Genomic DNA, 14,428 nt, shown 5'->3' with positions numbered 1-14,428 from the left:
TTCTTTTCTTCTTCTTCATCTCCAGTGAGAGAGAGTCATCAAAAGAGATCTACGAAGAAGAAGGTATGGAGATGTCTTACTAGCCTCCTTATTTCTCTCGATCGTCTGTCTTTCCTTTCTTCTTACTTGCCGCACATATCCAGGCATGGAGAATATGAAGCTGTTGAGTTGGCTGGACTCGATCTAACTTCAGGCGGCGTAGAGGTAAGCCTAGACAACTAATAAGAGGAACTGCCTGTACGCATGCACCTAAGGCTTGAAGCCTCGTAAGCCTTGGAGCGATGCGCTTCGTGAAGAGAGGAAGCATAAGAAGTTGCTCCCCGTCAATCTCATGATGGAAGCGAGGAGGCGGCGGGGCACAGCCACACGGAGGAAAAGGAGGAGGAGGAGAAGAAGAGGGAAGAAGGGCAAGAGAAGAAGAAGAAGGAGGAGTGAAGGAAGTATTCGAGGCCACTTGAATTATCGAGATCGCCGATGGAGTCGATGGATCCGCAGGATGAGCCGTAGAAGACGAAGTAGAAGAAGAAGAAGTGAGAGAAAGAAGATGATGATTCGATGGAGGTATGCTAGATGGAGGGAAATTTTGGTCGGTGTTTGTGTTGAGAGGAGACACCTCACTCGAGGAAGGAGGCTGGTGCTGGGGGTGAAGACGAAGGAGACGAGGAGAGGCAGGGTCTCTTTGAAGTGACAAAGAAGAAGAAGAGACAGGAGAAGAAGGAAGAGGACATAAAGAAGAAGAGGAAGAAGACAGCGGGTGATCTTGACCTATTCCTGTCTCATGGGGTGAGAATCGACTGTGGTATTGGTGAGTCGAGTTAATATCTACATCGACACTCGACGAGATCGCGGGGCTGCCCCATGCGGAAGGAGGAGAGATAGGGCTACAGCTAGCTACGATTGACTGACGAGAGAATGAAGAAGAAGAAGGTACGGAGAGAAGACCCGAGGAATCGGAGATATGATGAGGCAAGAGATAACTTCTCTGACTGCTTGGACTATCAGTAGGGACCACCCCACCTCCATAAAAAGAGAAACCGTGGCGATAAGAAGAATAAGGAGAAGAAGAAGAAGAGATAGCAGACGGAGTCCTTCGATCTGACGAACTTGACGACGAAGAAGATGAAGAAGAAAAATCCGCAAAATGAATGGGAGCGCTCCAGACAACTTGTAGACACGCCTTACTAGCCAACGCGACACCTAAAGAAAGAAAAAACAAGAAAGAGAAAAAGAAAGAGTGAGAAAGAAAGAAAGAGATAAGAAGGAGAGAGAAAGAAAGAAAGAAAGAAGGGGAGAGAAAAAAGAGAGCGTGGTGAGAATAGAAAGAGAAGGGGAGGCAAGGCGAGGCGTAAGAGAGAGAAACTGCTGGACCGGAGGAGGGAGACACGAAAAAGAAGAAGAAGAAGAAGGGAGGTAAAGAAAGAAAGAAAGAAAGAGAATTCAGCGAAAGTTGAGAAAGAGAGAGAGAGAGAGATCAACACACAGGTTAAACTCCCCGGGACCTGTACGCAGATATTTCAACATACGAACGTCACTACAGAAAAGACACACATAGATATACATACATATTCAGATACATACATATATATATCTATATATATATATATACATATATACACACTTACTCATGCATACAAAGTCAACATACTCATACATCTACGTATAGATATATCGATACGTCTACATGTATGTACATACCTCCGTCTTCACACATACACATAGACGTAGATATGACTGACCGTTTATGGATGAAGTCTGAAGTACACCCCCTCGTTGATAAAGAGAAGAAGAAAGATAGGTAGGAAAAGACGATGGAGGGAGAAACAGAAAGAAGAAAGAGAGATAGAGAGAGATAAAGATGCGAGGGGAAAGGAAAAAGAGACGAAGAGATATGCAAAGGGCGGGACCGTCTTTTAGCTCACCTCCGACACGATCCTCTAAAGAGAGATAAGGCAGACATAGAGCTAATCCTCTTAAGAATTCTTCTTCTCTTTTAATTTCTTCGTCGCTTCTTCTGACACCGGAGATTTTCTTTCCCTTCTTTTCTTTCATGTTTGGTATCCAGTCTCCTCCTTCCATCTCTTCTTTCTCTTCTTCCCGTAGAGTCACTCTACCTCGTGCCTGCTGTTGTTTCTTCTTAACGTCGCTTTCGCTACTCCTCAGGTCTTCACACCGAGACGAACCCCGCCTGTTGCCTTGTCTATGCCCCCGTATATAAGCCGAGGATTTATAACTATAGGATGGAGAAGAATACGAAAAGGTTTCTGCTGTCTCTTTCCTCCTCGAAGACTTCTCGATGACATATCTATCTCTTTTCATCTTTCTTGAACCTTCCAGGTGTCTATACACCCGATCTGGAGAAGACTCAACTTCTTCTTCTTCTTGTTGAGTGCCCCCTCTTTTCCTTCTGTCGGTACCATCTTCATCCCTCTCGCTCTCTTGTTTCTCCTTCTCTTTCTCTTCTTTCTTTCTCTTGTCCTTCCCCCTTAGATCGGTCATGGATCGCTTAATCCCTGGAACATGTCCTCTGTCATGAACTGTCTGTACACCTCCTCCTCCTCGTCGTCTAGAAGGATGGATGTCTTCATCTTCTTCTCTCCGTCTCCCTCCTTCTCTCTCCTCTTGCTTCATAAGAGCCGAACACGTTGCGACTTGAGAAGATCTCCTTCTCGTGACTAGATTCTTTCTCTTTGATAAGTTATGCAGAGCTGCTTCTTCAGATTCTTTTCTTAAGCAGCATGAGGTACAGAAGCAACATGTCGATTGGCTTCGCGGATGGCTATTTCTTCTTGATCTCTCAGGAGCATCGACACTTCCTCTCGTTCTCTTCTCCTTGGATACAATTGTTCTTGAAGATGACGTTCCTTCTCTCCGACTTGAATCGAGCCATGACGACGATTTTGGAGTGTCTGTACACTCGATCTCTGGATACAACCCAGGTGTACAGTCAGGTGGAGAACACGCATCTTCCTTAGGCCAAACTTCTTCTGTCCCATGGAACTTTTCTTCTTCCTCTTCCTCTTCGTCATCTCTTTCTTCTTCTCCTTCAGTCTCTACGTCTTCTTCTTCTTCGTCTTCTCCACGTTCTTTTGACCCTGTAAAGACATCGTCTTCTTCTTCTTGACTTGTGAAGTGTAAATCTTCTTCTTCTCCGAGGTGCTTCTGCCGATCATCTGCATTAATAGCAGAGATCGAACGAAGAGGGGGAGATAAAAGAAACGGTCGCCTGTTTCTTCTTCTTCTTCTTTGCATCGTTGTAGCCAACTCTGAAGATAAGAATGACGACGAGGAAGAAGAAGAAGAAACAGGAGAAGTGAGCTGTAAGTAGCGACTTAGACAAGACAGAACCTTCATCGTCTTCCGACTTAGTTCAAGTGTCTTGCGAGACATGCGAACCCCATATAAGAAAGGTAAGATAGACAACGCCCTCTCTTCACTGCAGTCGCTTTTCTGACGAAGACAACATGAAGAAGAAGAAGAGGGAAAGTTGACCTGGGATAATGAAGTACATCGCGAACCTCTAGGAGATGCTAAGGTAGAAGAAGATAAAGAAGAAGAGACAGACTCTCGCGACAACGGAGTTGAAGGGAAGAAAGAAAAAGAGGAAGAAAAGAGAAGACCAGCTTTTAATGAATATTTCATGACTATTCTTCGAGGAGAAGGAAGGTCGTGATCTTTCTTAGGAGGCGAGTGCTTCTCTTGTTTGCCTACTCCCCGCCGTTCTTTCTTTGCGATCGACGACAGAGCTCCTATCCTAGATCTAACTGAATGGCTAAGATAGTGAAGAATGTCTGCTAATTGCTTAAGCTCGCTGATCTCTTCGTCCCTTAGTGAATTCTCTTCTTCTTCTTCTTTCTCTTTCTTCGCATCTTGTCCAAGATGAAGACCCTCTGTCGATCGCCCTAGTTGTCCTTGAAGAAGAAGAGACTTCTTTCTACCTTCCTCTTCTTCCTTCTCTCGATCAGGTAAGATCTCTCCTCCTCCTACAGAAGAAAAAAGAGAATTTTCTCCTTCTCCTTTCTCCTTGTGGCTACTACTCTCAAAACAATCCTTTTGTATCTGTGAAACCGATAGGCTTGACGGGAGGGAAGAAGAAGAAGAAGAGGGACACACAGAAGTCTTCTCTCCATATCTTTCCGCTTCTCTCTCTTCCCTCGGCAGAACCTCCTGATGGACGAGGAAAGAAGAAGAAGAAGAATTCTTTTCGGATTCTTTCTCTCTCCCTCTTGTCTTGTCTAAGAAAGAAGAAGAAGAAGAAGAACACCGAGTCTGACCTGAAGATGAGGACGATTGAAGGGGGAGAGTCGTTGAAGATAAAGCATTAGGAGAAGGTCTAAAGCACCATGAAGAAGAAGAAGAAGATGACGAAGAAGAAGAGGGAAGAAAGGGATCACTCTTTTTTATGACTGAAGAAGAGCCACTGTCATCTGAGAAAGAAGGTGAAGAAGAAGAGGAAGACGACGAATGAAACAAGGGGTGTCCTTGTTCTTCTTCTTGTCCTTTAACTTTTTCTTTCTTTTTCTTTTTCTTTCTTTCATGAGAGACGACGTTGTAGCTAGGAGGGAGATGAATGGGCGGGGGACGGAGAGGAGGATCTCGCTGTACACTCGAGATATGAGAAGAGGAGGAAGAAGGAAAGAAAGAAGAACAACGAGAAGTAGAGGAAGAAGAAGAAGAAAGAGAATGAAGAATAACCGGACAATAAGGAGGAGGAGGAGAGCGAGGAGGAGGATCACTAAGACAACGAGAGTGAAGGAGAGGTCGTATGAAGGCTAAAGAATGAGGAAAGTTGAGAGAGGAAGTGGACGATAAGAGATGGGAGCAGCAATAGTGTTTCTCGTGCTGTTGCTGATCTGAAGGAGGAGGATGGGGAGGATAAGGTTGAGAAGGATGAAATGGCAAGGGAGGAGGTGGAAAGAACAAAGAAGGGGTAGATGCCTTCAAAAAAGGACAGGAAGAATGAGAAAGAGAACCAAGAGGAGAAGACGAAGAGAAGCAGCAGGCATCCGCTGGGGAAGAAGGAAGAGATGGCGGCTGTTGAGAAGAAGACATTCTAACCCAGTCATTTTCTTGATTTATGGGATGAGGAGGCAGACGTTTCTTACGTCTTGTGTGAATTAGATTCGAAAGATTCTGCGAGGGAGTTGATAGCGAAGAAAACGTTCTATCTTCCTCCTCGTCATCTTCCTCCTCAGAGCTGCTTGAAGTCCCAAGAGAGGAGGAAGAGTTTGACGAGGAGGGTGGCGATGGCTGTGTAGAAGAAACGGGGGGGAGGACACTTCTCCCCATTTCTGTTACTTCTAACATGATGAAAAGAAGAGGAAGAAGAAAGATGAAGAATAGGGAGAAGTAGAATAAGAAGGAGAAGGGAAAGACAAAGGGAAAAGATGAAAGAAAACAGATGTCAGGGGAGGTGAGCTACAACATGTAAGAGAGAAGTTTTGGCGGATCGAGAAAGAAGTTAGAAATTTCAAAAGAAAAGGAGAAAAGTAAAGAAAAGGAGTTAAATGAGGAAAGAAAAGGAAAAGAATAGGAAAAAACGAAAGGAACTTCCAACCCCCTTTCGTTTCCTATGACATCGCGACAGATAACTCGAAGCTGCGGCCGTGGCCCTTTAGAAGAAAAAGAGGAAAGGAAAGATAAGAAGAGTTCTCGAGACAACGAAACGTTTTTTCGAAATAAAGGACAAAAAGTGAGATTTGTCGAGAAGAATCCGCATTAAAGAATCAAAGAAACAGAAGATTTAGATGAGTAGATGTCCTTCTTACCGAGAAGAGAAGGGGGAGAAACAGTGACACACAGCGCACACGGAGAAAGAAAGAGAGGCAAGCATGAGAGAAATTCTCCGGAATGAAAGAAAAGAAAACCAGGGGAGAAAGAAAAGCAATCGAAATGGAGATCGAAAAAATCCACTAGAAATGGAAACGAATAGATTCTCTCGGGATAAAGTTCTTTTCTCTTGAAGAAAAAGAAAAAGACGAACGGTCTCTCTTGAATTGCATGGCGACTCACAATGAATGAATGGACCTTGCAAGCTGTCTGTTGTCCTCTTGCTGCTTGTCGTTCTTCGTTGGGTCTCTCACACAAGGAGGTCTCGAGAGACGCACACACGCGGTGCTTTTTCTTCTTGCCAAGTAAGCATTGAGAATCTCGCTCATCAAAGAAAGCTAGATGGAATCGAATCCTTCAGAGGAAAGTCAAGAGAGAAAAAGAGACGAAAAAAGCCGCTCAGGTTCAGTAAGTAAGAGGTGAAGAAGGGAGAAGAGGCAAGGGGACAGCTAAGAGAAATCTAAATAGAAGAGATAGAGGCAGATGACGCCTGGTAAATAGGACGATGATGACGCAAGAAGGGAGCAATAGCAGCAGTAGCAGCAGCTTGACTAGCGATGACGCTGAGTGCGCTCCGAGAACAACCTAAGAAAAATGCGGAAAAACAAAGAGATATCTCTCGACTTCTCACTTTCGTTTTGTTGAGCGGGGACAGGAAGAAAGAATGTTGAAACTACGGTGTGCAAGATGATGATCTTCTTTGGTCAAGGAGGACTTTCAAATTCCTCTCCATGTATCTATCGCCAGCCACGAGAAGTCGCAACAAGAGAAAGAAGTCTAAGTAAGAGAACGCGCCGCAGCTCCCGATGAGAAGAATGGGGATGAATGAAGAGACGGCGCTGCAAGTGACATCTCGAGCACACGGTTCATTTCTCCCTTCAATGGGAAAAGAAAGAGATGCTTTTGCTCTTCTGCTTTCGTAGCTTCCATGCAGCAGAACAAGGAAATTTACGCTCTAAGGGAAAGAGGTCGAGTAGCGTGTTGCTTTTGATCAGTTGTCGCTCTCGTGGGGAGCCTAAACAGGTCTCCAAGAAACTTCATCTTGAATCATCCATACAGAGGTGATGTGTAAGAAACACAAGCAGCAGCGACAGTTCCAAAATGGCTTTTCTTCTCTAGGAAACTGAGAAAACGGAGGAATAAGGACATAAGAAAAGGTGTTCACAGCGTGACCGGCTACAGTGGACAGAGGCAGACCTTATCTGATAGAGTCGCAAGGCGATACTCGCGTTCGCTCAAAACGAGAAAGATGACAGAGAGAGACTGAAAGAACAAGAAGTGAAACCCGGGAATTCCAGACCATCTACCGAAAGTTTCTCGGCTTTTCCGATACCGCAAGATAGACTAGATGGAAAGTTTCTTGCCTTCTTCCCTGCTCTACTATGGAACAACGAGCGTTTGAAAGTTAAAGAATGTCTCCACACATCGTTGCTTCAAGATTTTCATTCCCTAGGGTTGCACATTAGCACCCTAGTTAACTTTTTGTTTCTCTCCAGTCCTGGCAGTTTTTCCGGGCGCTCCTCCTGCGCGACCTAGGTTTGGCGGATGCGAGAGACACTCCTTTCGTCTCCTACGTTCATCTGCTAAACTATGTTTTGTCTCATCTCTCGGTGCTCCCTTTGTGTTTTCATTCTGTCTTCTTCGACGTCATTTGCTTTTACGTGTGTGTGGTCAATCTTATTTACTGTATACAGAGCAACCGGTCCAGGTTCTCAGCTCTTCCGTTTATGTCGACAAGTCAATCCAGGCCGCTACTTGATGCGGCTATGTCTCAGCTCCTCGCTACAGGTTTGTAACTAGAAAAATCTGAGTAGAATCGCAGTCTTTCTCCCTTTTCCACGTAACAAAGAGAAAAACCCTTTCTGAGTCTATTTTCTAAAGTGCTGCGTTCGACAGGCCGGCTACCGCTGCAGACATCCTCCAGAGGCACTCTCCTTGGACTCTTCGTAGAAGTATAAGACCTTCGTGTCATTCTTTGAAAAAACGTCTTCTGGAGCGACGTAAGGATGGAAGAGTTTCAATCTGGCCGTAACTGTTCGTAGGGCATGTGGCCTACGTTCGTTTTCAGCAGCAAAAGCCCTGTCACGCGTAGATTTCTAGCGCACTGAGGAGCGTCCTACTAAGAGATTGTTTCAGTACACATGTCAGTGAAAATCTCAGCACCCGAACTCGCAAAGGAAGACTCTCTCTTGATATCAGGAACTGGCAAAAAGAGTTCTACGCATCTTCGAGGGAGAGAGAGCAACCTTCACTCCAACAGGTCGCAGAGCAGCTCGGCACCGCAAGAGTATGCTAACGACCGATGTTCGGCACCAGATCGCCCTCTTCCTCGTGCGATCTGGTGCCGAACATCCTCGTCTCTAGATGGAAAACGCGCTGGCACTGGGAGAATGAAATGCAGAGACTGGGATTTGGAGAGCTTCGCTGGGGTGACATCGCCATGTGAGGCCATTCATTCACAGCCACACGAACATTATGGGCCGTACATCCCTTCTGTGCGTGTGGATTCTCGTGGGAAGAGAGGGAGAATTCTTTCCAAGACGATACGATACCGGAGAGGAACGGCCAACTGCTCGTCTGGTAGAACTACTGTACCGGGGTAAGACTAACAGAGAACAAGACGCTCTTCCACCTGGGTCGAAAAGACTACAACCGGATAAGTTTAGAGCCGTCCGTGTTTGCTTCTACTAAGATGAAAGGCTAGCAAGCATGCAGACAGACAGCAGTTGACCCAGTTCTCGATGGAAGCGGAAAAGATCGGGGTGTATAATCTTAGTCTCAGCTGATGGAGACACCAGTCTTCAAGAACGCCTTTTCTTGACGAAAGAGAATTTTCGCAACCTGAGACCAACCTGAGGTTGTTTCTTTTGCGAAAAGGTTCATTCATCTGGAGTATCCCTAGACCCACCGAGTGGCCAGTCGCAAGAGAGAAAGCCCCCCCGAAACTCTTTCCATTCACTCACTGAGAAACGTTTGTTCTCACGCACCCGTCGTCATCTAGCGATGAGTACGATGGATGGGACAATGGACCAGCCCTGTCAGAAATGAAGGTTTTTATCCGAAGGCGTGGTGGCTGAGGTGGCTAAGAGAGGATTGTAGAGGTCTGAACCGTTCTCTACCTGCGTCCTATGCTAAACCATAAGAAAGCAAGCTACACATTTTCCCATCTCTTAGAATGGACTCGCGCTCATTTTGTCTACGTTGTTTGGCGAGGTCTTTTAGCTTATCGTTGACTTGATCCGCTAGACTTAGGCAGACAGCTTTAATGACGTTAGGATCACACTTTTTCTTTTCTTCGTCCACGACTTTCTGCAGTTCTGCAACAGTCCGATGCCCACGCTCGAGTTCCGCGTCCAGCACTTCAAGGCGTTGATGAGCCGCATTCTCCCGTAGACTTCTAAGCACCTCCGTTTTCTTCGCTTCTAGACTTTCTGCTTTCTCTCGAGCCTCCTCCAGCTGAGAGCGCAGACGCTGAGTGGAAGTGGAAGGGAACCAAAAAGAGAAAACACCGTGTGGTAAGCCACTTGGAAACACACCAGCTATGTCTGAATGAATGTACAACTGACATACATACATCTCTTACATTAGCTAGGTTCCCAAGAAGGGTTCTCTTTCATGGTCAATGTTGACACGCAGGGGGGAGTGATGATACAGAAGAACAAACTCAGCAAGGTTCGTGGCGTTTATTCTTCAGAGGGTTGTCAGTCGGGTGTTGTATCTTCTGCCGTACCACTTGACGGGGGGACAGCCAATGCGAAACATGAGAAGATCGTACCAAGTGCGCCTTATAGCAGACCGACTTCTCTTTCATTCAATATGTATCCGGTTAATTCTCTAAGTTTCATGTCTCCTTACAGACCTAGGGAGCGACTTTCGAGAAGGCAGTCGAAGAAAGTCATGTTGAAGTTGTAAGGCGTGTTGAGAAACTTTGCTGGGGTGTAGATACACCCCAGAGTTGACGGCAGCTGCCACCCCTCCTGTTTGTGCATCGTTCAGGTCACCTTTCTTTCACTCTAAAGGGGGGGGGTAAAACAACATATGGTCTTCGCGAGCTAATTTGTATGTCAGACGCGCGTTTGCTTTTCTCACTTCAAGTCTATTCTTTCATGTGTCAAGAGTGAACACCATTCCCTTCTCTTGTATGAACTTCCCACCATCCTTCTCTCTAAACCTTAACAACCCTTCACCTCTGAGATCCCCCTACCTTCTCAGTTTCTGCGAGCTCCCTTTTCTCTCTCTCTACAAGTGCACGTAGGTCTTCTTTCTTCTCAAATTTCTCTCGAATCTCCTCTCGCATCTTCTCATCACGCTCCTCCAGTTCTCTTATCTCATCTATAAGAAAACTCACACTCTCAGACCCCCGCTGAAGCACCGCTTCGCTGCGGACTCTTCCTCTATCCTTCCTTCCCTTCCTTCTCTCTCTCCTCTATTTGCCCCCGTACCATTCAACCTGACCATCATCACCCTACACCTTCAACTGTCTATGTTCTGTGTTATGACTAAAGTCATTCTTTCTTCCTTTCTTTTTTGGGCAAAGAGGTAGTAGAACACCAGTCTTCTACGACATCTCCGCCTCTTCTCAATCCTTTTCGATTCTGAGCCGTGCATGCAGTCAGGTGGGCGGGTGATAGGCAGAAGAGTTTTTCTGCTTGTATGAATCATTCGATCTTAGATGGGACAGCGGAGGACTCCATAGAAAGATACATCGATTCTTTCGAGTGAATAGAAGGCTCGATCAGCGGCAACCCAGGGTGTCTTGCCAGCCTTTCTCCTAGCGCATCCACCAGGATAGCTGAGACATCGAGACACTCCCTTCCCGTGCGAAGATGCGTTAAGTCTATCAAAAATATCTTCACAAGAAAAGACAACAGATCAAGGCTCATCATCTGTTAACTCTTTTTTCCCCTTTTCTCCTGTCCGTTTACTATGCTTTGAAAGCAGGAATAGGGGCTCTTTAATCTGTTTCAAGAGAAGCACGGCGAGCTGAGAAAGAGGAGAAAGATAAACTAGACTCACCTAAAGTTTATTTACATAGACACATAGGCCTACTTCTGCGCATCTATCTATAGAGAAGAGTTGTCAGTCGAAAACTCTCCATTCTGGCATATCTCATAAGCTTCCTCGATACAAAGAAAAGGCGAGTCAGTACAGCACCGCAACATACATATACGCTACACCTATATATATATTCATAGGGAAAGAGAGAGAGATATATATAGATAGATAAAGATATCTCCATATGGATGAGAAACATCCTGTATACATGCATCTATGTATATGTCTACACGTGTGCTTCTATAAGAGTGAGACACATCTTGCTAAGATGAGCTGGCAACATAAGAAAAGATTCGCTTGATCGAGAGAGCTTTTCGTTTCTGGAGAGTAGATCTGTCTCTTGCTATCATCATTCTTATCCTTGCCTTGTAGAAGAGATTCTAGATTTCTTTCTCTGTCTAGATCTTTCGTTTTCTCTTCCACGTTTTGCTTAAGTACTTTAACTTCCTCTTGAGCCACTTCGACCTCTTTCTTTTTCTTCTCAATGGATGCGAGAATCTTCTGCATTTCTTCAGACGTCGGGACGTTCTCTAATTCACTCTGGAGTTTTGTCTCTTGCTCTTCTTCTTCTTTGATCTCTCCTTCTAAGCGCTTCTGCGCCGCTTCGAGCTCTACACGTAGATCAGTATATCTCTCAATGAAGGTCGACATCTCATCGTCTTTAGAGGATAGAAACTGCATCTTCTATACACACGAACAAGAGATATACACAGATCGATTGAAGGAATGATCGAGAGACTGCCGAAGAGAATCTCCATCTTCTCTTATCTATCTATGTTTCTATATCTGTACATATATATGTATGTATATCTGAATAGACTGTCTCTCTATATAAAGCATATACATATATATAACATATACGAAACGTAGGACCGCCAGGAGCAGATAGACCGACTACTATGACTCCAGAGAATCGATCATTTGTATCCTTTAGCATGTGTTTAGAGAGAGGAGATCTATCTATCTTTCTATCTCTCTTTCTCTCTGTATCTAAAGGTGTCTAGCACAGTAGCTATCTTATCTATCTATCTATCTTATCTTCTACATGGAATGAAAATACGACCCACCCTTCTCTCTTTATCGATTACCCAGACCAACGCTAACGGCGTGACTATTTGCATGCTTGCGATCTCCATCTTCAGAAGAAAGCTCTTTCATTCTCTTTCTCTTCTTTCTTCTTCATTGTCTCATATAGGGCTACTGTACATGGAGAGAATACTAGATGTGTATAGAGATAAGAGAGATAGAAAGTGAGAAGAGATTGAAAAGACATGAAAAAGTAAAGAGCTCGAAAAGAAGACATCTCGGTCAATCAAGTATCCAAATAAGACCCTGTCCTCTTCTATCCCCGCAGCCGTCTTAGCCGTTTCACAGCAGTAGGGAGTAGGATCTCCAATCCGTTTCCTCGCGATAGATAGATATATTGATAGAGAGATAGATGTACATAAGGTCTACCTGTAAAGCAGGTATATAAGTTTGTGTGAAGCTATCAGATAGATCTGTCTAGGTCACATATCATCCGCGCACCTAGAGTTTAAGAACGTCCGCATGCATACAGTTATGGATTCACATATACCTCCATCTCCATACACATATACACCCTACTAGGCACATCTATAGATCTACCTTTAATCTACTATCTTATTCAATCTCGAATCTTTCTTGAATATATCTATCCATCTATCTTTCATCTATCTATCTATCATTAATGTATGTATCTATGCGTCTGGATAATGTATCTATCTCTTTATTCTTTTTGAGCTTAGTGGATCTCCTTCGTTCTCGATGACCGATCTTTCTCTCTCTCTCTCTCTATGATCAGCAGACCTGCTTCTCTGTCTCGTCGAGCTTTTCATCTTGTTGGAGAGCTCTCTTAATCTCTTCGGTCCTTATCGTATGTCTCTTTATAGTCTCTTTCGCTTTCTCTTTCTTGTCTTGGATTTCCTTGACCTCTTTTCCTAGATCTTCAAGCTCTTCGATTAGCTTCCCTCTCTGATAGCGGAAACTTTCCTTAAGTCTACTGCTGCCCTCGTCTCCATCTACTAGTTCTCCTCCTCCTCCTCCTTGTCCTTCTTCTTCTCCTCTCCTTCTACCTTGCGATCCATGCTTGAGAGCTCTTAGGAGATTCTCTTGTTTCTTGAGAAGATCGTTTCTCTCCTTATATAAGCCGAAAAGCTGTCGCCTGGAGTAATCATCTTGCAATTTGGTCTCGAGGTTTCTTATCTCTTCATCTAGAGAGAGTCTCTGCTTCTTCATGTCTCGCATTTCTGAAAAGAAAGAAAAGGAGGAAGAAAAGAAAAGGATGAAGAAGAAACAAGTAGAGGAGATAAAGAACTAGGAAGAACGAAAAGAGGAGAGATGAGATAAAAGAGACAAGCACATCTATATCAGGCTCTTTCTCTCTTTTCTTTCCTCTCTTTGTTATGCCTTCATAGCCAAAGAGTCATGAGAAGATGAATGAGTGACGCAGAAAGACAGAGGAGAGATCGCAAGTAACGGGAGAGACACACCTTCATCACATACATATAGGAATAGGAACATATACATATACATATATATATATACATATATATATATATATATGCTTCATCATATATATCCACATATATATATGTATACAAGTAGAATAAGGAGAGAAGTGGTTAGGTCTGGATATATCGGTACATCGAGAAAGAAAGCAAAAATACCCCAGGCATGTGAGAGAGAGAAGTAGAGCCACTTCTCTCTTCTTTCAGTTTCGAGCCTTTCGGCGTTAAGTAGTTCATTTTCTTCACATCATATCTTGATGGGACATCCTGCATCCACCTAGCCACCTACATATATATATATATAGATATACACACATACATAGACATACACGTATATAGATATATGTATATATATGTATATGGGCTTGTGTACGACTCGAGAGAGCAATATCCTGCTACAGAGAGCAACTGTCTCTGGCCCAGTGAATAAACACATTGACAGATCAGTAGGCAGACAGGCAGATAGAAGTCAGACAGACAGTCAGACAGATGGGTATGCATATGTGTATTGGTATTAGAGAGACAGAGAGAGATATCGATAGGCGGAGGGGCGTATGTCCCAAGAAGCCAGAGGTTATGATAGCTAGCGATCTATGGGGAAGATTGAAGAGAAGCATGCTTTCATGGGGATTACGTCTATGATGTTTCTGAATGCTCTGCTGGAGAAGGTCTTGTTCTTCTCTTTCTTCTTTAGAGAAAGCCTCAAGTCTCTCCTCATTTGTATCCTCCATGAGCATCGTCCATTCTGCTTGCATTTGCCTTAGCTGCTCTTCACGGGTTCGAGTCCCGATAAACAACTCATCTAATAAAGCCCTCTGGACGGGAGACAAGATATGAGGAAAGAAAAGAGAAAAAGAAGCACAAAAGAAAGAAAGAAGGAAAGATGACTTGGACGAATTCTCGCAGGTGCAGAAAGGAAAAGAGACAGTTTCACTTAGACAAGATGATACAGTGAGGTGTACGTACACCGGAATGAAGTGCTAACAGGGCGTGTGAGAGCTGTGTATACACCTCAAGAA

At 44.3% G+C, this 14,428-nt stretch overlaps 2 protein-coding genes across 2 annotated transcripts in view; both read right to left on the bottom strand.

The window, feature by feature from the left end:
* Positions 1-5,440, bottom strand: part of CSUI_001318 (uncharacterized protein) — a gene marked incomplete at its 3' end in the record, with an annotated part of 6,127 nt that extends 687 nt beyond the window's left edge. Inside the window, exons 1-2 of the mRNA XM_068061524.1 lie at positions 1,920-5,440; positions 127-1,197 (exon numbers count right to left, since the gene is read on the bottom strand). Of these exons, the coding sequence (XP_067926501.1) occupies positions 127-1,197; positions 1,920-5,304 (4,456 nt within the window). The remainder of the gene's footprint in view (positions 1-126; positions 1,198-1,919) is intronic.
* Positions 5,441-8,952: 3,512 nt separating this feature from the next.
* On the bottom strand, positions 8,953-14,224 carry CSUI_001317 (intraflagellar transport component ift74 72 protein; the record flags this gene model as incomplete). The annotated part of the gene is made up of 5 exons (XM_068061523.1): positions 14,044-14,224; positions 12,709-13,148; positions 11,163-11,565; positions 10,031-10,158; positions 8,953-9,297 (listed from the first exon to the last, which is right to left on the bottom strand). Exons 1-5 carry the CDS (start codon positions 14,162-14,164, stop codon positions 8,953-8,955), a joined length of 1,437 nt encoding a protein of 478 aa, XP_067926500.1. The 5' UTR covers positions 14,165-14,224.
* Positions 14,225-14,428: the final 204 nt, after the last annotated feature.

The sequence above is a fragment of the Cystoisospora suis genome, assembly GCF_002600585.1.
Source record: "Cystoisospora suis strain Wien I chromosome Unknown contig_518, whole genome shotgun sequence".
In the NCBI taxonomy this organism is placed as follows: domain Eukaryota; phylum Apicomplexa; class Conoidasida; order Eucoccidiorida; family Sarcocystidae; genus Cystoisospora; species Cystoisospora suis.
The sequence above is the reverse complement of the archived record's forward strand: the minus strand, read 5'-3'. Positions and strand labels throughout refer to the sequence as shown.